Here is a 26493-nt window from a genome sequence, read left to right as displayed (position 1 = left end):
GTGCCTGGTTTATTTCATTTCTTATAATCTTGCTTAGACCCATCCATAGTGTCACAAATGACATGATTTTCTGCTTTTTAAAGTTTGAATAATTTTTCATTTTGCATGCATAACATATTTCAATCTATTCATCCATGTATGGGGAATCCATGCTCTTAGTGATGGCTTGTAAAGCTAGTGCTGCTCCTGACTTCTTAAAAGGTGATGTTACCAGAAGTTATAATTACCCAACATGGTGAGAAGCATTTCACCTCCTCCATCTATAAAATTTTCCATTTTTAAGTATGGCTTCTGGATCACCTGATTTTACTTGCATCAACAGACATTCTCTGAATGAATACTATCTAGTTGATATTTTTGGTACAAAGAGACCCTTTGCAGGCACTTCAGTTGTTTTCAAACCAATAAAGAATAGCATTGTAATATTTACTGTATGTCCAACAATAGTTATCCCTCAGTGCCACAGATCTCCCTTCTAATGTGCACAGTACTAGCAGGGAGTTGATGTCACTGTCTCAGATTGACAAGTGCAAAAACCAATGACAATGCTTGTGGGTGCACTGGGGAACCACCAGTACTCTCTAGTAGAGTCTGTGTTTTATGCCTCCAAACACAATATTTTCCCTTGATGTCATAGTTGTTCTCAGACAAATTCCTAGACACTCTCAAATAACAGTCAAGAACAGGAAAATGGTACCACTCAAAAGTAGAAGAAAATTATTTCTGTTATATTCCAAGAGACTACTGAGTTGCTATACTAAAGGGAATATTATGTTTGGGATTAAAAAAGAAAAAACCTACATGAAAAATATGGATCTTTAAAAGGTGATGTATAGAATGTCAGTAGGTATAGTGGAATGAAATGTGAATAGACCTACATGTGGAACATAGAAGAAAAAATAGTCAGGAACAAAAATCAGTTGTCCACGGAAGCAAATGTTACCTGAATAGCATGGAGAAGATGGAGTCATTTATAAGCATCAGTGTAAAATATGGTGGAAGATGATGCCACTCGTTACACTGGAGTCCTGATTTTGAAAACTGTTTGGCTAGTGTTGTTTTAAGTTTCAACTTCATTTGGCCATCAGTAAAAACAGGATGGAGGGTAGAAGCCAGAAGTCTGCTTAGAGCAACAGTTCTCAAGCTATGAGTCACAACCCTGTAGGGGTTGAATGATCCTTTCACAGGAGTCACCGAAGACCATCAAAAAAACACAGTTATTTACATTATGATTCATAACAGTAGCAAGATGACAGTTGTGAAGTGGAAACAAAGTAATTTTATGGTTGGGGTCACCACAACACAATAAACTATACTAAAGGGTTGTAGCATTAGGACAGTTGAGAGTAAGTAGCTTAAAGAGTCTTAGGGCTCATCCAGATAATCAACCAGGGAATGAGAGAGAGAGAAGGAGAGAGAGAGAGAGAGAGAGAGAGAGAGAGAGAGAGAGAGAGAGAGAGAGAGAGAGAGAGATTTTAGAGATGGACTTTACTGGGTTTGGGGCCTAGAGATCTACTGGTGAGCAAAGAGGTCTTGAAGATGACCTTAACACTTGAGCATCTCCTTGAGAGCACAGAGACCCCAGATAAGAGCAAATAAGGGACAGGAAGATCAGTCCATTCTGTAGTATGTCGACTGAAGCAGCTTAAAAATTATTTAATCAAATTTACTATGCCTTACTCAGACCCCCCCCCCACAAGAAAGAAAGAAAGAAAGAAAGAAAGAAAGAAAGAAAGAAAGAAAGAAAGAAAGAAAGGTTTCCCTCTGTTTGCTCAGTTCTACTTTCCGAATTCCTTTTGGACCACAGAGCTGGCATACTGGCGAGCACCGTAATCACGGCAGCACTTTCCTCATCAGGCTTCCATCCAAGTCCCAATCCTGGGAATTATTAAACTGTCTCCTGGTGACTGATGAGCAGCAGAGGCAGAGCCCAGTCATGCAGGGCTTGGCGTCCTCTCTGCTTTTCCCATTGTTCTCTCCGTGGCTCTACACAACTGACTTCAACTAGTAGTCACAGGAAACATGACCTGAGGTGACTGCCAAAAAGAGCACATTTTCTTGTAGGGAGACCATGGAGTCTCCAGAGCAGAAATTGCTTGGTTACTCTCAAGTTGCATCATGATTGCTAATACCAGAGTCAGCTTCTCAGTTCCTCTGTTGACTTCTGCCACACCCTTACCACCTATGGTCCCCTTCACGGTTACTGTTGCTCTAGCTCTCCCATCTAAACCTAAGGTGAAAAGGAAAGCAGCTAGACTATCCGATCTCCTCCCTAATTTATTTTTTTGGAGGGAGAGAAGTCATAGCCATGCTGCCCTGTGTCAGTGCAGGTCAGAGAACAATTTTTAGAGTCAGTTCTCTACCTCAAACCTATGGATCCCAGGGATCAAACGCCAATCATCAGGTTTGCTGGCAAATGCTGTTTCTCCCTGCACCACCTCACCAGCCCCTACAGCCTTCCTCCTTTATGGGAAGTAGAATAAGCTGTGACATAGCTAGATAATTGTCTTATTTATCTCTTTTTTGCAGATCTACATCACATGGCCACTTTACATGCAAAACAAACTTGCTTAAGTTGTTTCCATTTCAAGTTATAGGAAGGAGGGAGAAATGAATGGATAGTAAAGACAAACTCCTTAATACTTACCTTCTCGGCTACGTTGAGAGTTGGGGCCATGCTGTAATGGAACCAAATGCTTTCTCTTTTATTCACTGTCCATCTTCTTACATGGTACCTTGCTGAAAGTGTAATGGCCTTGAGTGGGAAGGGCCTAAGCAGCCCTGTTTGGTGTCACAAGATAAGCAGTCTCATGTGCCGTTTGGCTCCTCTGTACAACTTTAGGAGTATAGGAGCCTTTTAGCCTATGTCAGAGGGGCTGTGATTAAAGCTGCTCAAAAATACCCTAAAAAAAAAAAAAAAGAAAGAAAGAAAGAAAAAGACTACATCCTTGGAGGAAGTCTACACTGCTGTAAAAATAGAGGGAGACTAAGGCAAATCCTTTAGTAATGAATGCATGGGGAGAAGCTTCTTAAATTATGAATGCTGCTGCTTGTGTTTATTGCCTAGTAATCCTGTTTTATTGATTTCTGTTTACGTCCAATCACCTAGAGTAAGAGACTCGGTTGCCTAGAAATATTTATCCCTGAGAGATGGTCATTAAAGCTACTATATTGTATTCAGCTGTTTATTTTTGCTTAAAGTGATTAAATCAATAAGTATATAAAGAAAACACATTTTCTTCTGTTTAGAAGACAAGGGGAAACACAGAAAAGCTAAATAAGAGTGTTCATATTTTAAAAAGAGGGCAGAAGATGACACACTGTTTTCTTTTGAAGAAGCAAACTATAAACTAAACTGTGTCTTGACACATCTTTTGATAGCAAAGACACTCCAGAGTTGATTTTTACTTCCCAAGAGGATGGCATGGAAAGGTAACCAACCCCCACCTCCTGCCCACTCAAGCAGCTCTCAATGTTCTCTGAAGAAAGTTTGTCTCAGTGCCCATGCTAGCAAAGTTTCTTATTTCATTTTTTAATGGGTGTCCATTATTGGTTGACCACTCATTTATGAGTAAAGGCATTTTTTTTTCAGAAAATATTCTGATTATCATTTGCTTTAAGTGGTTCTTTAGAACAGAGTTTCTCAGAACTGGGAAGCAGTGGGGAGTTCCAGGAGTGATGCCCTAATAGGACCTTCTCTGAAACATTGTAACTGATGTAGGGGACAAGAAGGGCGGAAGTAGAGGCCTAAGAATTAGAAGAGCTACCGCAGTGTAGAAAGGTTCTGTTTCCTCCAAAGTAACATTGACAGAATCAAGCTAGTGAAGTGTTGAAACACTGTGTCAAGACCAAGCTCCTGGAGCATAGGCCATTTGTCATAATTTGAGGTTCTGAAAACCATGTCACATTCTTTGGGCCTGATCAAAAACCATCTTGCAGAACTGTTCTCTGGGGGCATCTACATACTTTGTGGAAACCAACAGACAAGAAAAGCAAGGGTCTTCTTGTTCAAAATGCAGGAGGAAAAGTATTGCTGAATCACTAAAATACAAAGCTTGCTTATGGTCTTTCTTCCATAGACACACCGTGATACTTCTATTTATTAGTTCACATTTAGCATTAGAGGTAATGCTAGAGGCTAAACCTGGGTACTGCATGAGATAGGCAAATACACTACAGTAGAGATACCTCCCTAGATGTGCTTAATGATATTTTAAGGAAGCAAAAGTGAAAAATTTTAAGTCATCAGCACATATACTACCATTTTTATGATGCAGTATGTGTTTTAAAAGTCAACTGAAGAACACCCAACTCAAAGGTAGAACCACAGAAGAAACCCAGTACTCTTATAGCATTGCTTACAGATACATATTCACTTCATAACCAGGGGAGAATTGTTGTCCCATACTAGCTTTCCAGTTTACACTCCACTTTTTAGTTAAAGACGTCCTAGAAATAGTGTCACTTCAGCTTATTGAAAAGTAAAGTAACACTGAAAAGGCAAAGGGTTCTGGGTGGGCCTAATTTTCCCTTTTCTTCTACTCCAGTGTGTTCACCAGTACCCTGGTGAGGGAAAGGAAGTGGTAAGGTTGCCTGGAAGAGCACACATCATGTTGGACTTTGAATGCAACAAATGCAAAAGTCTATAGGGACTGAAACAAGAACTTATTACCAGCTAATCTTATCTAAAAAGCAGCAGTATTTTCCCAAGGAGAGATACAGGGTGATTTCATACTGCCATTGTTTGGTTTGAATGATAATGGGTCTTATTGACCTACATATTTGGATACTTGGCCCTCAATTTGCAGAACTGTTTGGGAAGGATTAGGAGGTGTGACCTTGTTGGAGAAAATGTATCATTGAAAGGTGAGCTCTTTGAGCTTTCAAAAGTCCATGTCACTCCCAGTTAGTTCCCACCCACCCCCCTCTCATACTCACACTCTCTCTCTCTCTCTCACACACACACACTGGGTTGTTGTCTCAACATCTAAACTCCCAGCTTCTGCTTCAGAGACATGCCTGCGTTCCTGGTGCCATGTTCCCTTTCATGATGATCATGGGCTCCACTGCCCTCTGAAACAAGGACCCCCAAAGTAAATGTTTTCCTTTATAAGTTGCTTTGGTCATGGTGACTCGTTATAACAATAGAAAAGTAATCAAGAAAACTGTCATTCTTGCCATGTCAACAGAATTCCATGTTTATGAAATGTTTGGTAGATTGCCTGTAGAGAGGATTGCAAGGGGCATGGGTGGGAATACATGTTGCATGCACTGCTTTTGCTTGCATATGTGCTCTCTCTTGTCCCATTGCATTCTACTTACAAGACCCAAATTGTTGTGTACATCTAGGCAAGAACACTATCAAAGTGCAGGAGCATTATGAGCCCAGAACCCTTATTTCAGTCACCAAGCCTACTGTTTTTACAACACCCATTTTGACAGAAGGTGAATGTTGTTTTTTATGAAGTATACTAGGGAAAATTGTTAGCTTCACTTTCCACCAGAAAAGAGCCATGAATAGTTTCCCACTTAATTTGGAAATTATACTCTATTTGCTTTGGTTGTGGTGTGAGTGTATGTGTACATTTATACATGTATGCATGTATACATGTGTCTGTACATATGTGTGCACACATGTATATAAAATTAAGGGAAAGCCAGAGGTCAATGTTGGATCTTCCTCAGTTTCTTTATGCCTTATTTTTGTTTCTTTTGAGCCATGCTTTCTAATGGAACCTAAATCTCACGGATTAGGGTAGAATGGATTATCAACAAAGCTCATAGTCCCGCTTTTGATACCATAGTTCTAGAGTTACAGGAGGGTCCCACCATACTGGCCTTCTTATGTGAGTGTTGGGGAACAAACTCGGATACTCATATTTATGCATCAAGAACTTCACCAGAGGAGCCATCTCCCCAGAATATGTGTTGACATTACAAATTGTTTTGAATTGGTGTTTATGAAGATCTGGTCAACTTCATGCTATAGACTGTGAATGAAGAAGTGACACCTGGAGAGTAAGTGAGCCTATCTGGGTTTAGGAATTTCTTATTGAACAGTACTTGAAGACCTTTCTTCACCTGAGATTTACTTTGGAAATATCATTAGTGAACTTGGCTTTCTAGTCTGTCTTTGTGGGAGCTTTCTACTGTCTTCTAGACACAATAATGCTAACGTAACTCTAGAGATTTCATTCCCAGGGCAAAGATGGTCTCTTCTTAGCACTTATCATCTTTCTAGCCTCATGTCATGTCCTTCAGTTGAGCCTCATATCCTCCTCCCATAGTTATGACTCAGAGTCACTGGCTGCAAAACACCTGTCACTCCCTCAGTACCTTAACAAGGTACACAAACCTTACCCCACATCTTCATCTCACTTTGGTTTTGCTTATTTATTTATTTATTTTATGTAGTACTTTTTACTTTATTTCAAATGGCTAGAAATATACATTCTTTCCAATGTTAAAGTTTCATCTTTCATTTTATCCTGTAGAGTACATGTTCCATTTATTACACTTGCTTGTTACGTTTCATGTTTCTGTGTCATTTCTAAGCTTTGTTAAGATGCATTTCTTTCATTTGTGCATTTGTGAATTAATGTGACATTTTCTTGAATCCACAGTTCTTTCAGTTTCTTTTATGCTGGGATTGAACCCCAGCCAGGCCTATTATTATAAGATGCCTATTTCCTTTTCTTTTTTGACTAATCTGATCTGGTAAATTTGGATGAGCATGGCGCAGTCCTTCCCATAAAAATGGCCTGCCATGCAAAACTTAAATTTGGCCATTTTCAATTCCTAATAACTTATCATTTCTCTTTCACCTTTTCTGTTGTGCATTTTACATATCTTGGTTAATCAAGAGTCCAAAAACTAAGGTCACTACTACATGGCATAGTCCTTTGGAACCAACTTATAGGTATTCAGTAACTGAGGAACCATGCTGTCCCTCCAGGCAGAACTGGCCTTGACCTTCTCATCATACTGTGTGTCTTCATTATGGTCATCTTATGAAGTCCTCTAATCTGTGACTTCAACATTTAAGAAGAGGCTGTCTTTCTTTGGATTGTGATGTGATGCTCCAAGACAGAAGGCCAAGATAAAGAGTACCCCACAAGGAAGCATCATTCTATATTTATTTTTTTTCTGGTAACTCTGTCTTTTTTTTCCCTTTTTAAAATTAATTTATTCAGATTACATCTCAATTTTTATCCCATCACTTGTATCTTCCCACTCCTCCCTCCCTCCTGCTTTTACCCTATTCTCCTCCCTTTGGTCTCTATTTCTTATATTTTCATATGTCCCTTCTTCTCTGCTGAACTCTAGAGTCAAAAGTTCAGGGACCATGAATGCTTTCAACATTTTTTTCAAAAGCAATAGGGCTATTTATGGGAACTTATGTGTTTGACTTTAAAACATTTACTAACTGGTACCTATACCTACTACCTATGGTCACAATATTATCTGATCTTGGTGATTCTCTACTACAAACAGAGCCTTGATTTAATAATATTGGCATAAAGCTCACTTATAAAGGAAATGCATTTAAGGAAAATGAAGAGAGAAATGAAATAAAAGTGTACCATGTATTTGGAGAATTAATTAAAACTTGGCATCTCTTATAAAGATTAGGGCCTAAATATTCAAAAACTGTGTGATAACAGCAGAAAGTTTCCAATGGACACATAGCCATATTTCTCTAGAAAGCAGTTCCCCAACCAGGAGGAAGTGGCCATCAATATGGGACTTTGTGTGTGCAAACACACTAGGACCCCATCTAGATTTTTGGTGATGGTGTAGAATGGGTAGGCAATTTTATTTTACTTTATAGTTTATTGTTTTTTTTTTCCTGCCTCCTAAATAATATGTAATTTCTCTAGGCCAAGAAATAAATTGAAAGGATTTAGAGGGATTTGCTTATCAGTGCAACACCACGTAGCATTACATTCCTCCTGCTTTTGGGAGGCTACATTGAAGTTTGGTTAATCTTCTGTGGTTCAATACCCCTCTTTCCTCTTTCAGGCTGCCTTGGACACAGATAGATTAATCTTCTTCTCACCCACTCTTTTCTTCTCCTTCCCTGCCCTGTCTTGGTCTATACCCCCCCCCCCTTTTTTTTGAACAGATGGAAGAGAAATCTTGAAAGTGGAGAGAAAAGAAAACACCAAGCCATGCTTTCTTAAACCATTTCTGAAGACCTCGATCATAGCACAAAAGATCCCAATAGGTAGCAAATTATATAGCTCAGCTCTGCTTGCCTCTTTGGCAGTTAATTAAATCTGGAATCTGCAAAGGGATTTCCTCAGAGGCTAATTTGTTAGCAGAAGTTATTATAACTCATGTTGTTCTTTACCCCACTCCATTATGTGTATCACAGAAAAGAAGGAAAATGAAGGTGGGCAGAATTTTGAGGGAAGCTGAATTTTCTTGGATTCTTAACGGCAAGGGATAAATAAATATTTATTACAGTAGATATGCCATATTAATTGTACAGTTTTAACAAGGTTTTCATAGTGTTGTAACTGATCTATGGCATTTATCTTTTTTTTTAGCTCAAGTTCAACAGTTTGTAAAACACATAAAGACAAAGATTGAGCCTAGGCAATGCCCAGTATGGTAATTTCCATATTATATCATAAACAATTTATAAATATTTGTTGTGGAAATGAATGATTAAATAAGTAAATGCAAACATAAACAAAATCACCTATCCAGATCACATTGTGTTTTATACAGGGAAGTCTGCATGAAGAGTACAGTTTAGATTGAATGTAGTGTCTTTTAAGCCAAGAACAGTCTCCTTAAAGTTTTCTTATTCCTCATGAATACAAGCCAAGTTATGCATGCAGACATATCTTACTTGGCAACTCATTAGCTTAGGTGTGCAGAGAGAAGAGAGGAAATGATGCATTGAAAACCCAAAGCGTGGCAAAAAGAGTGAAAATTAGCAATACATTGCTACCTGGACATATAGAGGAAAGAAGCAAAGGTCACTGGAGGTCGCCTTCTCACCAGACTATGATATTATCTCTTTAGTACCATCAGTTATACCTGTTTTATGTTATGCTCCCATGCTCCATATTTGAGTGTGACAAGCTAAAATTATTTATGTTTCATTTTGTCATGAGAATGTCAGCTTCCTGTATTGAGGGCGACTGTACAGAGCACACTCAATCAGAATATAACAAGAGAATAGTTGGTGTCTTTGTCCGTCTTGTGCTCTCACCTTGTTTCCTTATTGCGCTTGAGTTCATAAAATGATGGGAGTAGAAAGGAAGCAGTAAAAGCAAACATTTCTTAACTTCCTAAGCTCCGTGATTTTTTATTACTCTATGATTTAATGTAAAAATCTAGGGATGTACATATGCTGACATTAATCAAAGACAAGAATACGTGATGGCAAACATTTAGTGGATAAAATGCTACTGTGTAAACTTAAAGGGCTCAAATATGTATAGCCTCACTTGAGGTCATAGGTTTGCCTAAAGTCTCTAAGATATTGGTAACTGAAAAGTAACTTTGTTGTCCTTTTTTTCCCCTTTTTTTCTCTTTTTTCCCAAGATATATATTATTTTATTAATTTGTTCTTGTTACATCTCAATGGTTATCCCATCCCTTGTATCCTCCCATTCTTCCCTCCCTCCCATTTTCCCCTTATTCCCCTCCCCTATGACAGTTCCTGAGGGGGATTTCCTCCCCCTGTATATGCTCACAGGGTATCAAGTCTCTTCTTGGTAACCTGCTGTCCTTCCTCTGAGTGCTACCAGGTCTCCCCCTCCAGGGAAAATGGTCAAATATGAGGCACCAGAGTACTTGAGAAAGTCATATCTAACTCTCCACTCTACTGTCGAGAATGTTCTGAACATTGGCTAGATCTGGGTAGGGGTTTAAAGTTTACAGCCTGTATTGTCCTTGGCTGGTACCTTAGTTTGAGCGGGACCCCTGGGCCCAAATCTGCCTATCATAATGTTCTACTGGTAGGTGTCTAGGACCCTCTGGATCCTTCTACTTTGCCATTCTCCCATGCTTGTCTCATCTAGAGTCCTTTTTTTAAATAGAGAATTCTTAAGCGAGGTGCATAGACCTTCTCTCTTTCCAGCCATGAGCTACTTCAAGCTCCAACTTTAGCCTCAGAATAGAGGGGAATTGTCTAAGCCACAACATTTGAAAGAATTTAATTCTGTTTAGCATAGAGCAGCTTCTGAGATATACGGCTGTTTTCTGTGGGACTTTGGAATATTTATGGGCCTTTCTCTTTTCCCCTTTCAGTGGAAGAATAGAGATCATCATTCTTGAGTGTGTTATTTATAATTTCATAAAGCTGTTCTATGGCGGGACTTATTTTATCCTACACTTAATCTCAGTCAAATAATCATGGTTCCAAGGAGCTGGGACGAGAGAAATGGCTGTGTAAGTGCTGATGTAAGATACAAGGCTAAAAGGTTAGAATTTGAAATCACAAATGACAGTTGGGCAGTCAGGTAAGGGGATGCTATGACACTGCCAAACATTGTCCTGATTATAACATTAGACATTTCTAGGGATAATGGATAGAGGATAATAATGGAGAAGGGTATAAATATGTCCCTATGCTGGGATGGAGCAGAGGCTGCAGAATAAATAATTAGGCATAGGTGATTACAGAAACAATAACTCACAGGACAGAAATGAGAAGCCAGGTTTGAGAAACTGAGAGAATTGGAAGGTAAACACATCTATAAATTTACCTGGGCAGAGTTTTGAGCTTTCTTCAATCCTAATTTTGTTCTAAGGTTGCTTTAATAAGCACTGGTAGAAAAAAAATATATAAGTGCAATTAAAAAAAAATCTTTCAGGAAAGGAATAAAGAAGGTACTTGCCATGAACATATTTTATTGAAAGTTATTATAATGCATAGCTTCTATTTTATGAGACCTAGAACAGAATTGAATAATTCCAACATATGGATTAAACATATGAGATCTATTTTAAAATAGACTAATAGGAATTATTGTTTTTGATACAGAACATGGTTAATTTATAAGGGCTAAGGGATATTTTACTCTGCTAGGGAAAGGCAAGTAGGTCGTTTAATCTACACCAGAAGAGCTGTGCCTGTCATTCCTAGGGACCATGTTCCAAAATCATGTTTGTCTGCTTCTGAAGGATTGTGATGGGTGACACTGATGAGGTGGAGGGAAGGGAAGAAGAGGATTCTGATGGGATTGGTTTATTAAATCCATGCTTGTTAGCTGAGGTTTCTGCAGTAAAGATGGTCATTCAAATTGCTATCATTCTGTCATTCCAAACCATCTTTTCTAACCCTACTACCTACAAATGTGCAAATAAAGGAAGCTATTTTATTCTTCTGACCCTTAACAAATACTAGTTATTTTACCTGAAGTGCCCCTCTCCTTCTCCAGCCTCCAATCCCTCAGTTTGTACTGCTTTATTCTCATCTCTCCCTAAGGGCTTGTTTTCTACTTACCTTCTGTCTGAAAGATAGCTGTAGTCTCCTGCTACTTGCTCCCTTGGTGACTTATGTTAACTCTTGTCACAACAGTCAGTATGCCATGTTGAGCTTTCCTGTTTACTTGGCCCTCTCACCAGAGATTGAATTCCCAGAGCAGACAAGCCACTTCATCTCTCATTTAATCCTTCATCACTGTTGCAGTGATGTGTGGTAAATATCTAAAGTAACAAATATTCATCAGTGAGTGAGTGATTGAGTAAAGAAGTCACCTTGATATAATATGGTATATAATATTTACCAACATGGGTAGTCCGCCACTATCAAGAGTTTTTGGGTTGTATGGCTATGAACATTTTATTCTTCGAATATCACAAATAATATGAACTCTCTAGAGTTCTATTCAATAGTAGGAACTGAAACCCCACAAAGGGCATTCTTTGAGTTCTGTACAATAGTCACTGACTATTTCCATATATATATGGAAATACACACACACACACACACACACACACACACACACACACACACACACACACAGAGTTTTCAACTTTTTCATGACCCTATACAGTTTCTCAGAGTGTTTTTCTTCTAATTACCTATCTTCCATAAAATTTTAAAAGCAACTTATGCAATGTAGACCTTTTGGAGAATGAGTCCAGATCATTCTTCCTCTGAACTGGAGAAGCCATTTTCCTAGAGAGCACATGCTTCAAAATGTTAAATAATAGATCTGGAAAGCAACTTAGGGATAATGGCTGCCTATACTCTTGCATAAAACCCAAGTTTGGCTCTTAGTGCCCGACTTGGGTAACCCTCAATCATCTGTAACTCCAGTTCCAGGGGATTCAATACTTTACGGTGGATTCCACACATATCTGCACTTAAACATTTACATTCCCAAATACTCACTCAACAGAGACATACACAAAGTACATAATCAAAAATAAAACATAAAAAGAAAAGAATAATGAAATATCAAGTTATGATCATGACCCACCCAAAATAATGTTAGCTTCAGCTAATTGTTTTCTCTATCCATATGGTTTACATGTACTTCCTCATAACTTCCCTTCCCTTAAAGGAATTCACATTACGGGAATACAATTTATCTGGCACAAAGTATAAATCCCCAAGATACAGCTCATGGTACAGTACAATCCAGCAGTACATAATTACAAAAGGGAACCTTTTTAAATTGTTTATTTTCTAATGTTCTGATAGAACAGAGATGAAGTATGTTTCTTTCAGACATAGTATGTCTGTAGTATGACTTATGATACCTGCTCTGCCTTGAAGAAAATGAAATGAAAATTACCTGATGTGATTTTTTCACCTTTCTTTTTCCTTTTCTTGTCATCCACTTAATATCTCTATTTTTTAAAAAGATGGAAACAGTAACCACTTGAATTGTCATGTGTGCTTGTCTGTTATGGCTGATGTAACAAAGTGCCCAGGACGGTGTGGCTCAATCAATAGAACTGTATTCCCACATAATTCTGAAGACTGATGAAGCCATAGTGTCAGCAAATTCAGCTTCTCTTGTGGCCTAACTTAGATGCCATTTTCTATTCTGTATTTCTATGTAGACCCCTCTTTCTCTATGTCTGTACCCCAATTTCCTCTTTATAGAGAGACCCTAATCCTACTGTATTTAGGCACATCCTAATGATTTCCTTTGAATTGAAGTATCTTATTAAGACCCAATGCCCAAATGAAGTCCTGTCTTGGGGTATCGGGGATCATAACTAAACCTCTAATATCTATTTTTGGCTGTGACCTAGCCACCTCTCCAGCCCTCAGCCTATAATATATGCAAGTCAGGGTATAGAAAGAGCCATGATGAGCCACAAGCATAGTGGTAATGTGTCTTGCAAATCCCAGCTTTTTTTCTTATAAGCTGTGTGTCTCTCAACAAGTCGGCTAACCTCTCTGATTTTTAGTCTTTCAAACACAACATCCCTGTCTTAATGGGTAGTTTGAGTAGTTGTGTCTAATAAGAATGCATACATATCAATCACAACACAACTGACTTATAATACTTGTTCAGAAGACAAAGAAGGCATTTCTTTAGTACCTGTTCTTCTTCAATATGGATCCAGACCTTAATAGGCTGGGAATAACAAAATCAGCAACTCACTGAATGTTACCAACATTAAGAAAAGAAATGAGTATTTATTAAAAACCCATTGGGTATGTCTAGATATAATGACCAAAATTTGTTTGGGGTTGAGTGTGTGCGAGCCCCTCATTCCTTCATCATTCTTTCACTAGTATCTGTTGTACTTGTAATTTGTGTTATACATATTATTCATTCTTACCTACTATGTGACAAGGGTCCATTTTACTGCCAACCCCCGTGGTTCTCTGTTGTTCCTCTAGAAAATTACATAGCATTGGGAAATTTCTGCAGGATTAAAAACTACACGGATTTAAGTTGAACTAGTGTGGTGAGAATTTGTTCTGCTCTCTTCAACAAGAGTCTTACCCATGTCCTGTGCAGCATCACTCCACTGGTCCTCATTACTAATTCAGCTAATTGCAGCAATTATGAGAATGAATTGCTGCAAGCAAGAGAAGCTATTATGCTGTACTGAATGAATAGCATTCCACGGTGTTCATTAATTATACTGGCTATAGATTCACAGCCCCCCAACAGTGCACATGAGACCATGTGCCATATGCACTGAGTTGCTTTCAAAGCACAGTGCCTGTAGTGTTGGCTGGGTCCTTCCAATGCCAATTCTTTGCAACTCTTCTCCCTCTGATTCCAGAAATCAGAGTTGACAGTACAGTGTAATTTTCTGAAGAAGAAAAGGCTTGAGTCTCTGTAGCTAGTTCGATGGCCTCAGCTTTACAGGAGCCCTATACAGGCAGTCCTGAGCAGAGAAAAGTCAGTAGTGGTGGGAGGGGGCAACCAAAAAGATGTAATATATTTGTGTATCAGCATCCTTATCTTCCTGTTTTCTCTCTTCCCTATGCTCCTTGCTGTTCTGTTAACATCAATAGCCAACATCAGATGATCTTGTTTCATCTGCTGAATGTTCAAGTGATGATGAAGACTTTGTCGAGTGTGAACCAAGTACAGGTAGGTCAGGTCAGTCTTGTTTTGCTTGCTTCTTTTTTTTATTTGCAAGAACCCCAATACATACATATATGTGATTATACATGTGCTTTATATATATATTATAGTGTGTTAATGTATGTGTATTTTATATCTATATATGTATCCACATACATATATAAATATTAATTTACCAACAAAAGCATCAAATCCCATGGAAAGAGCCATGAAAAAAATACACAATATACACACCGATTTTGCACAACCAGGTGCCCAGATTACACACTGGAATCACTGTTGCAAATGTTCATTTGCCAAATGGCAACTAAAAGATCAACACAGGCAAAGAGCATGCAAAGCCTCCATTTGAAACAGAGTTTTTGTTCTGAAGTCACAAACCTAGCAATGGAGGCCCCAAAAAAAAAAAAAAATGGTGGGTATCATATGAGTCTCAGATTTGTTCTAATCATAAGTGGCACAAATAAGTAAATAACCTAAATTATTTTCCATGGCATTTCAACAGCAGTTCACACGGTGTTACATTTGTACTAATTTTGTTCATTACATGTCTAGAGAACTTATGAAACAATGTAGTATAAGAAACACAAAATTAGTACCAAGCCATGCCATGTCAACAGCTGTGATGCTTCAAAATGTATCGACTGCTGAAGTTAAACTGACTTTGGCACTGGAAATCTCAGTGTGTTCCCCATTTGGACCCAGATACATTTTGATGTTTTCTGGTATTCCTTTCTAGTGAGCTATATATATAATATAATGTCCAGCAGTGACTGCCATCCTGATTCTCTTCTCTCGACTTTCCCAAGTTGTCTGTTTCTAGATTTGCTCTAAGTTAAACATTTATATGTATATAATAGAGAACAGATATCATCGAATTTCTGTGTATGTTTAATGAAAGTAAAAGTCTCGTCTCGTTTACACGAAGGATAAAAGAAATAGATAAAAATTCCACTTAATCCTGTGGGTGATTTTATTATATTGTTTAAAAATTTTTTTAAGGCAAGCCATTGTATATTTTCTCTTTGTCATTGCAGAGAAAATTATGCTTCATGAGAAAAGCAATATATCAAAGATTTAAAACTTGTTTTTTTTACCCCAAAATGGCTTAGAACGGTTCAGATTTTGGTAACTGCTGACTGCTTGGTTTCTTGCAAATGGCTCTGGATTCTGGAAGTTCTGTGGGCTTCTAATATTAGTTTCTTAAAGCTACATACACATAGTTTGACCTTGCCACGCCAGAGGATGATTTACTTCCTTGGAGAGCTTACTTTTGTGGAAGGAAGGTTAATGTGACTTTGTTCATCTGATTTCTTGAAGTGATTTGGGAACATACTGAGCACACATTTAAAAAATGAATTTATTTATTCCATTTACTTACTATGTATTTCTGACCATTTAGGCACAACACAAGGTGTCACTATCCTCTAGTCATTTACAAATGTTTTTTATAAGTGATTGCCATAAATTAGAGTAGTAAGCCTTGCTAAATAAGCCAATTCTCCAATCTAATGCAGTGCCGCACATTTTTTTGAGGGCACCTGTGTACTTTTAGGATATGTTAGATGCTAAGAACTGAGTATATCCAATTTACAATTTACAAATTGTACAATTTCTACAATTTGGAAAACCAGTTTTCTAAAGACTGGTTTAAGATACCTAGAATTTAATTAAAATTGTCTGCCTATCCTCACTCTGGTTTTCTCTACTTTTTAGTATTGATAACTGTATACAGTTATCAAATCTCTCCATTGCAACTCATTCAAAATAAAAAGCATAACCACTTTGAATTATTTTAACATCTTTCCCCTAATTAAGTCTTTTCAAAAACCACATATCTCTTTCCTTAAGATAAAGGACAGTTTACATCTCAAAACCATGAGGCCCACAGATCCACAGACTAAGAACAGATAGTGCCTTTTGATGTTGAATTTGAACAGCCCAGCTTTAAATGATCCCAAACTAAGTTCACACATGTTTTATTTTATTCAAATTCAGAAGATGTAAATTCAATGACCACATTTTTGAAATGGGACATGGAAGGGATAGTAATATGCATTTTTAAAATTATTTGATCTTCAAGAGAACACAGCAAAGAACACAATAATAAAGCTGTTATAGAGGTATGCCTTTGTAAGAGCTAGCATGGAGTGCTTGGTAGAAACAATTACTGAACCTCTCTACCTACAATAAAGTAACTCAGTATGTTTGAAGAATAAACATTTCTTCTTTCTCATTTTATTGCCTACTTAACAAAATTCTGTTAAGTGACTTGAATATACAGAGAAAGATGTCAAAGGTGTATTTTGTATAAAAAGAAAATAAGTGTTCTTACTGAACCAGTGGAAGAAGAGGCTCGCCTTGGAGATGTAATTGACACTGGTGGAGTTACCAGATGTCAAACCTTCTTGCATATTAATCTGACAATTAACTCCAAAAATGCCTCATTCCTCAAAGACAAGAAATTAAAATCATTAAAAAAAACACACACACCAATTTCTAGGGCTGGATTTGAACTGCCACGGAGAACTCATCCAGTTACATGTGCAGTAGTTAATAAGGGTGACATTCACATCATAGCACATTGCAATGTGCTGTGTGGACACTGAGATGAAAACTCTGGCTTTAAGCACCCTAGTTCACTCCTTCAGTTTCTAAAATTTGATTGTTTTTGAGCCAGATTCTTGATGGGGCTACACTACATTTGGGTAGTCACCCAGTGCTTGTGATCTCATCCTTAACAGCCCCTTTCTCCTCATTTTTGGCTAACAGGGTTATGGTTCCATCCTTTCTTTGTTGCAGAGGATCCTATCTGTAATGATCATTCTCTGGTTCTTTAGATCCACTTGAAACTCTCACATTTCATGTACTTGTGTAGCTTAACATATAATTCACCAACCAGACTTCAGATAGGCATCACCTTTTAAATAAAGTGATGTTTCTAACTAGAATGGGGTTTTCACATTTCTGGTTTGAAGTGAGATGTAAACAATTGTTTTCACAACCTGAACCCACCTTGGGATTTGGCTACCGTAACTTGGTAAAGTTTGGTCATACAATGTTTCAAGGCAAGTTAAATATTTTTGGAGCTTGGCTGACAATAATCTAAAAATTGAAAATTCAATTGAAATACTTTTTAAAAAAATAGATAAATGAACACAAAATATCTTAACCCATGAGAAAAAAAATAATATAAAATGAAAACCCCATTAAAGTTAAATGAGTTAGGTTCACATTCAACATATTTAATAATCTCAAATTAAAGCTGAAGAATATGTTTTCCTAGTTATAACTTTTACTTCCCCTAAGCAGCTAAAAAACACACCCTGCTGATTTTTTAAATTTCATGACTTACAAAAAAAATAAGCATTAGTGTAGTAAGATCTACATTTCCAAACGTTTGCTTCCATTTCCTCCGTCAGTCCCTTCCCCCACCCCAATTCGAGAATTAAGTCCTTTTATGATTTAAGTTCTGATTTCATTTTTCTGAATATCTTCTGAGCAGTCACAACTCAGTATTGAAAAGATAAAACCATAGTAGACTGATGTAAACTAAAAAATCGAGGAAAGTTTTGAGTAACTGCTGTCTGTCTACATGTGAGGTCCAGGATTTTAACTCCTGTATTGTAAATGCTGATGTGTTGTCTGCAAAGGTCAGTATTTAGTATCTCTGACTTTCATTTGCACACAAACTTTGTCCTTCAGAACTATGGTTGTATTGAGGAAAGGTGCACAGGATCCAAATCATCACTAGGAGATGGGAGTCCTCCATGCATTATGCAAATCAAAAGCAATTAGGGCCTTTAATAAATTAATATTGGTAAAAAATATGGGCATAGATTCTGAAATTCAGAGAATTTCATAAAATTGGATTTCTACTTTCTTGCCTTGACCGCTTCATTGTTACCACTCATATAACAGAGATAACATTAAAATAAAGATATTCATGGGTTAGCATTTTGCCGTTAGATATAACCAACATCCTAGATTTTATACATCTATAAGATTAACATTCTAAAAGTATTGGTGACCAGGTTGATAGGCAGACATAAAATAAACAGAAATACCTGTGGCCTCAAAGGAGTGAACATGTCATAACACAACTACCATATAGGTTCTTCAGCCATCATCAAGAGGTTTGATTTTCTGGTTGTCATTTAACTTATTTTTGTACTTCTGTTTTTATTGAACCGTCCTCTAATTAACTCCCAATTATCAGTCCTGCCAGAGAGCAGGAAGTTAAGAGGGAACATCCACCCATCAATCAATCAGTTGGAAACTCCTTTCCAAGAGCCTAGACTGAGGATAAGGTTGAAACAGATGATGGTGATGGGTGGTGACAAAGATGTTACTATTTCTGAAGTGGTCCTCAGGTGTATTTCGCTCCTCAGATCTGACATCCCTGTGTTTGTATTTGGCAGCCTAGTTTCCTCATCCCTCTTTTTTATTTTGAGCACCACTGTAAGACTCAAACTATATTAAATGAAACTAAGACTTAGCATAATACCAGTAGCCTACTGCAGCTCTGCTTTCTGGCAGGAAACATGGTCTGAGTCATATCCGGTTTGAGATAGCTTCATGAGATATTTGTAGTAAGAAGATATGACGATGAGTTGTTCCAAGCTCTACAAATTGTTAGAGGTTTTATTTGCTGGGACACCCTGAGAAATGCAGCCGCCATGTTTTAATTTCCTGAACAAAGCGTGAAGAACAATAGAGTCCGTCCCCTACAGATGACAAAAGCACCAATGACTTAGTCATCGACTTTCAAGTGCGTTAGTTATAATCTTTTTATTTATGAAAAGGTATCATTCATTTTTGTAGGTTTGAGAGTACCATACATTTTAATTACTAAGAAGTGACAAACTATTAATTTAACTTTAGAGAGATCTTTATAAAAAAAAAGACATAGTTGTTTAATAAAATCATACTTAAGTTTCCGTAGTGTTCTGACCATTTTGCACACAGGATTGTAAATACCTGGGTGAAATATCATGCTATATTGGAGTATCAATGCTCCACTTGATAAATGGAAAAAAAATGAGAAAATGGAAATTATTTGGGATAAATGGTATAGCTATAGAAAGAATTTAGCAGATAAAAAATTTCTTAATTTGGTTAATCATTTTGGCTACAGATATTAGCTACTTATGTATATCTGAGTTGTAACAAAGTCCAAAGTATGCAGAAGTTGTCCAGGTAAGCCTTTTGAATTTTAAGTTGCCATTCTTGGCATTCTATAAATGAATAAAGTATGTTCAGAGGACAGTGATATTCCTTTTAAATGCTTCTCATTTTCATCTTCATTAATTCACTGAGTAATATATCACTTTTTATAACCCAAACTCACTCAAACACAAATTAGTTTTCAAGACATTTTAGAACTTTTAACCCTAGTGGAATGCTTTGAAATTTGAAGAATGCAATTGAATTAATAAAGGTATAGGAATTAATTAATGAATTTTAGGTAACCAGTACCTCTTGGATAAAAGATATAAACTATATCATCTGTGCACTGACTGCTATTATAGATTTCATTATATAAGTACAGTTAATAACAAAATTATAAAATAAAAAATATTTGTGTTTAACTCCATTACCCAAAAATTTGGGAGATGTTGAAAATTCCAAGGAAAGCATGAAATCAGGGAGTATAAACCCTTCTGGTTAGAGGTTGATAAACCTCTTATTTTCTCAACATTTTTGTGAGCCTCTCTGTAGACACTATAATAGGTGCTAAGAAAACAAGGCTGACACCAGATACCCCGCAGGAGTACACAGTCTATTAGGAAAGGCAAGTGAGGAAACAAGGAGACTGATAGTAGACAAAGAATAAAAGCTAAGAACCAATGTGAGCACTGAGTAGAAATGGTTATGATATTATCCACATTTGGGGGAGATTTCTCTGACACAATGAATTGTGATCCCTCTTCCAGCTCGACGGAGCTGAGACCACTCCAAGGAGCACACTTGTGTACCATAGCTTTCAGACACAGAGATTATCATTAGATGTGACTGAGGAAAAAAATTGTACTGCTCAATAATAAACTTTAATTTGAAATATATTTATGCAAGATGATCCAGAACCAAGGCATTTAAAAGTCAAGGCATAGTTGACCATGTTAAAGAGAATTTTATACCTGAATCAAGAACTTCCTGATTTCAAATGCCAATGCAAGTTTAAGCTAAGGAAAGAGCTTGCTGGAATCATTAAGCAAATTCTCTTTCAAATGTTTATATAAATAAAGTGGGGCTTGAGTTTTAAAGGAAAAGTTTTGTGGATTTCTTTTCATTCAGTTTTTGTTCTGTATTATTTTTCTCCCATAAACTCCAAGTATATGCACTGTGTGTATATGTATATATATAAATACAGTGTGTTAATACCAAACTTCTTGTTATTACATATATTTTAAACATAGTCTAAGTGATGTTAGACTAATGTAAGTGGATATTAACAGCCCCTGCCATCGGTCATGTGATTACACAGAAATTCACACCATCATTCTAAGCAGCATCAGCCAACATAGACATGCATGATACTGTTTAACTGATAAACCAAGCATGTTAATGTTTATTTAGGTTTTGTTTTCTTCATCCTAATTATAATGGTAATTCCATAATTTGGTTATCCTTGGGAAGGGTGGAAAGAAAAACGTTATACAGATATATCTATCCATATATGCACATCCCTGTGTATATATATCAATAGATATGTATCTTGTATATTTCCAAAAACATTTTCTGTCGTTTCACCTCATCTTGTGCCGCATGAATTTTTGGTGGTTCGATTTATTTTGTTTTAATTCATATTTAACATTTTGACCATTATGGCTATTTTTATCTCATTGCTATATTTTATGAGTAATTATAATCTTTATTTTTAAACACTGAGAGATATTTAGATATAAAAATCAAAAAGGCAACAAAATCTTTTCTTGCCATCCTTGTGTTGACTACCCCGCCTGTCAGTACATCCCTACAGTATTTTTCTCAAAGAAAAGCAAATCTCAGCAAAATCCAAGAAAGTTGTGTACCAAAGAATGAAATACTACATTTCCCTCTCTCTTTCTATTCATATTTCCCTTTATTTCCTTCCTCCTCCTTTTAATTTCTCCCTATATCTGCACAGACAATTTCCCTTCACTCTCCTCATTAATGATGCTTTATTTAATTAAAAAAGATAAACAAAGGAGCCAGAGATGAAAAATAAAAAGAAAGATACACAGAGATTATATAAACAAAAACATACTCCTCCCCATGAATCTCAGATGGCATAAAAAGACTTTTATTGCAGATACAGGATGTGTGTTTTATATTTTATTTCTGGACAAGCCTAAGATCATTGTGTGGCATGCTGTGACAGTTTTGCAGTACTCAACTAACCATGGCCTCCATCACAAGCGCATGAGCTGTTATGATGCCATCTTGTGTTTCATCCAAGTATCACATCCCAGCCATCCCAGCCAGTTCCCTGTCTGAGTTGTGGGGATAACTTTCCTTTGCAGTCATAATGTCATGGGTTCTCACTTTTCTGTTTATTTTTACTGGGCTCCTGCAGCCCTAAGAGCTGCTCTGCCAGCATCTCTGAATGATTTTATTCTGGTATCTTCTTTCCTTGGCATAGCAGTCAAGCATGTGTCTTTTTCGTAGCCATCTTGTCTACGGGTCCTACTGTCCTGGTGTTGTTCTGTGATTCTGTTCTCTGTTTGTAATATGTGGTCTGAAGTTCTCTGCCTTTATTTCTCACGCCACTGTTGTCTCTACTGCTAACCTTACCCCCAGGGAACTTCACAAAGAAGCAAAACAAATTTCCATTTGAGTTGTATGGCTGGCTACAATGGTTTGCACCTGGAAGTCATAAGCTACACGTTTTCTCAACTAACAAGGGGAAACTTCTGGGGGGGGGGGGGAAATTACTATGAATGTTCAAACCACAATGAGAAACCCTTGTTGATGTCTTTGACATGGTTAAATTGGCTTAATGTTTAAGGACTTGAAGGAGGTGCTAATTTCTGAAGAGTCTTTTCATAGGTCATCAACCTTCTAGTTAGAGCTGTCCTTCAGACACAGGACAAAAGAAGATTGTTCTGGAGAACACTAGGAGACAGCATCCTTATTTCTGCTGCACAGAGCAGAGCCTGACCCTAACTTGGTGAGGCATTGGTGAAAATCTACATTTATTCTATCCTAAGACAAGTTCGTGCTTACATACTTAATCATAAATTATAAATATTTTCAGCAAAATATCTACAGTGGGGGAATATAAGATCTTTTGACTTACTGATTCCGCCCATGTATATTGTGAGGTAAGATTCTCTTTTTTTCGTTCTAAGTCAAATGGTATATATTTTGTCTCATTTTAGTTTATTTTTAATTCACGGAAGCATTAAAAAGCCAACAGTTTTACTTGGACCTGAATTCTTTCTTTTATCCTTTCAAAAACCATGGCATGTCCAATAGCTCCATTGAAGACAGTCTGACATCCTTGAGACAGGTGTTAGAGGAAGTGCCCTGTTCCTCGTGCAGTGGGTGGGCTACGCTCTATGGTTTTAAGGCAATTTGATAGATTACTTGGAAAGATTTAGGTGTTTAATGTAAACAGTATGAAAATGGCCGTGTGTGAACAACATAGCTTCTTTTATCTTAAGGACTGAGGGAAAGAAGGCGACATCAGTATAAAATGCATAGTAGCTGAAGGGAAGAGTGGTTTGGGTCTGAGGAAGAGAAAGTGAGTGAAGCCGTTGGTTTGTCCTGAGGTGTTGCAGACAGGCTAGGAAAACGGATTGCTTTTTCCAAGTTAAGATGAACGAGACAAAGCAAGATGATGAGGCTCTGAGAAGCTCAGCAGAAATTGGAGATGAAACACAAAATGAAAGGATGGCAGAGGAGAAAGATGGAGGGGAAGTAAAAACCAGAGAGGGTGGAAACAAAGAAAGGAAGGAGGAAAGGAGAGAGAGAGAGAGAGAGAGAGAGAGAGAGAGAGAGAGAGAGAAAGAGAGAGAGAGAGAACAAGTACTGATTATAAGTCACGTACAACAGTTTGCTGTAGATGTATTAAAATTGGGGACAGTGAAATGACTCAGTAGGTATAGGTTCTTGCTGCCAATACTGGCTATCATGGTTCAATCCCTAGACCCATAGGGTAAAACAATAGGACCAAATCATCTGATATGATACTCAAACACTATGGCGCCTGCATAGCCACACACATATACACACAGAATAAGTAAATAACCAGTGCACATGTGCACACATCCTCCCTTAGAGCCAAAACTTAGTGTTTCCAGGTTTCTATTATGTAGCCTGTTTCCACAATGACTGATTTCAAACAGCCAGGATTAAACTCAGAATTGAGCAGTGTTGCTCATTAATATACTATGTAGTTTTTAATCAGATAAACAAGACAAAGATCAGTAACTTCCAGAAAGTTGATAATAGTAAAATATACTAAGATAGTTGAGAAATGCTGATTTTTAATTCTTAATGTCTGTATTTTAATGTTATACTTGTAAATTTATACATATTTTTGAATGTTGTGGAATGGCCATGATTCAATAACATTCCTTCAAGATCCTAACAAATGGGGCAGTCAGGCTCGTAGGCTGACCTTGGACTGGCTCACTGTGTGGATGCATGACTGAGAATTTTCACTTAAACCTCATTTTAAGTTACTATGATACTAGTAACTATTGTGGTCACCCCATACTTGAGAAAACCAGAGTTGGATGTTTTCCTTTGCCACAGTCATATACCTGCACTTCAGTGGCAATGCTAAGATTCTACCAAAATCTGTTTGCAAATGGATAACAGTACACACAGGAAACAAATTAAATAAAATTAAAAATTAGTTTGATGATTTGTGTATCTTGAGATGAGTACAGCTTCCCTGTTGCACCAAGGGAATCTTTACTTTATTATATTTACTTTATATCGGTAGAGATACACAAGATGGCTGAATACACTGTTCTGTTAATAATGTTAAAACCAAAGTGGCAAAACAAAGATGTTTCTTGTATCTTCAAGAAGAACACCAAAATAAATAAATAAATAAATAAATAAATAAATAAATAAATAATAAGCCCATATCTTCTGCTTTGACTAATTTTGACTCCTCAAAAGTGAGTTGTAAGGACTGGGGAGATATCTCAACCAATAAAATGCTTGTCTTTTATTCACAAGGACATGAGTTTAGTCCCCAGAGCTCATGAAAAAAGAGAAATCTGCTCAACGTGGGAAGGTGGAGACAGGCTGATGCCAGGGAATTCCTGCCTAGCCAGCCTAGACTAGGCAGCAAGCTCTAGACCAATCAGAGACCCTGCATCAAAAAATAAAAATTAGACAGTGCCTACTGTATGTAGAATGACACCAAAGGCTGATCTCTGGCCTCCACATGTGCATACACACAGGTTCACATTCGAGCATGCACACATATGCTTAGCATGCCTTCTCCCATGATGTTGACCACAGACAGAATAGATCTTACATGTTCAGATGCTATTTCTTCTATTTTGAAAGTCTGTAGGAGAAACTATTCTCAGAACATGATCATAATCTACGACGTGATTCCATTACTCAGTTGTTCCGTTTTCGTAACTTTTAAAGTGTAATGAATTTCATTTAGTTACAGCCGTGGGTGCATGATAATTAACCAGCTGAGCCATGAAATATGTCAATGCCCTTTGCTTCCCCAACTCACATAGAGTAAACTAGTATATTAACATTTAAAACAGTGCGAGGATCTTTGTATTGCAGAGAATGTCTGAAGCTTATAAAAAGATCATTTTATGGTTAGATAGTTAGGCATTGCTTTGTGAGAGTGTGAGAGATTTGGGAATTAAAAAAGAGAAAGGATTGGGCCTTATTAGTTCTTCTAATTTGACAAGTTAGATTCTGTGATTGAGTTTCTGAGAGTACAAAATGTTACCTTAATTTGATATGAGATTTGGTTGCCCTGTGGTCAACTTTCAGTGACAGCCAAGAAAGGTCCATTGAAGGGATGGTCAAGGCTGTCGGCTACAAGTGTGCTGCTCTTAAACTTTTGTTCCTTTGTTCAATGCGTTACTCATTTATACTTAACTGTTGTCATGATAATTTAATACAGTCTTAAGTAATTTATATTCTAAATTCTGTAGTCCTAGCAGCAATCTCATAAAAATGCATGACTATTGTCATCTCCAACTGGGCAAGGGAAGGGCTGACCAAACAGTCAAGGTCACACATTAAGTAGAAAAACAAGAAATTGAAGCCATTCCCACTAACTCTAGAGCCTACACACTGGGCACCGTGCTGCGCTATTTCATATGCGCTAACCACTGCATGTGAGGTAGCGATCTGGCTCCCAGAGAGCCATGAAAGTCAGCTAGTAAGTATATTCCATCATCAGGAAATAAGTGGCCAGTGGGGTAATTATTACGTACCACAGAGCAGTTATGGCATTATTCACTTATGATTTGTTTTCAAATAACAATGGCTAAAACAAGCCACCCTGCTCAATCAGTCAAGTGCTTGTGGCAAAGCCTGAGGCCCTGAGTTCAGATCCCTGCCCTGTACCTAAAATGCTCCTATAATCTCAGTGCTAAAGAGATGGAAACAACAGAATTTTAGGGCTTCTGCCTAGACCATTGAGCCAAAGAAGTGAACTCCATGGGCAGTAGGAGACTCTAATCTCAAAAACTAATGTGGAAAGTCAGATCCTAAAGAGAGAGCTTTGTCTAGCTGAAAATGCTTGAGTATTCTCCACCCTAGAATCATCTCTCTGTTTCCCAAAAATACGAGAGGTCCAGTGCTGTTTTGCCAAGTCTGATTTGTCAGGCCAGTCACCCTGAGCAAAAGTCCCCAGCTCTGTCTTGTAAAGAGCCAGAATGACTATTTCAGTCCTTGGGGGTCTCATGGGCCCTCTAAAAACTAACAGGCTCCACTATTTTATCAACACAAAACCATCCACGGAGAGTACATACCTGGG

General features: G+C 37.5%; 1 protein-coding gene across 32 annotated transcripts in view; it reads left to right on the top strand.

Annotated features, from left to right (window-relative positions):
- The window catches only part of NRXN3 (neurexin 3), a 1580128-nt gene that overhangs the window by 1514533 nt on the left and 39102 nt on the right, over positions 1–26493 (top strand). For 26 of the 32 annotated variants that reach the window (XM_084791335.1, XM_084791331.1, XM_084791320.1 and 23 more), the window contains one exon: positions 14459–14537. In XM_084791335.1, the coding sequence (XP_084647461.1) occupies positions 14459–14537 (79 nt within the window). Of the gene's footprint in view, positions 1–14458; positions 14547–26493 lie in introns of all 32 variants that reach the window. The other 6 variants (XM_084791319.1, XM_084791313.1, XM_084791305.1 and 3 more) reach the window with 1 other exon arrangement.

This window comes from Acomys minous (genome assembly GCF_964271855.1).
Source record: "Acomys minous genome assembly, chromosome: 8".
In the NCBI taxonomy this organism is placed as follows: Eukaryota; Metazoa; Chordata; class Mammalia; order Rodentia; family Muridae; genus Acomys; species Acomys minous.
This window is presented reverse-complemented; position numbering and strand designations above follow the sequence as displayed.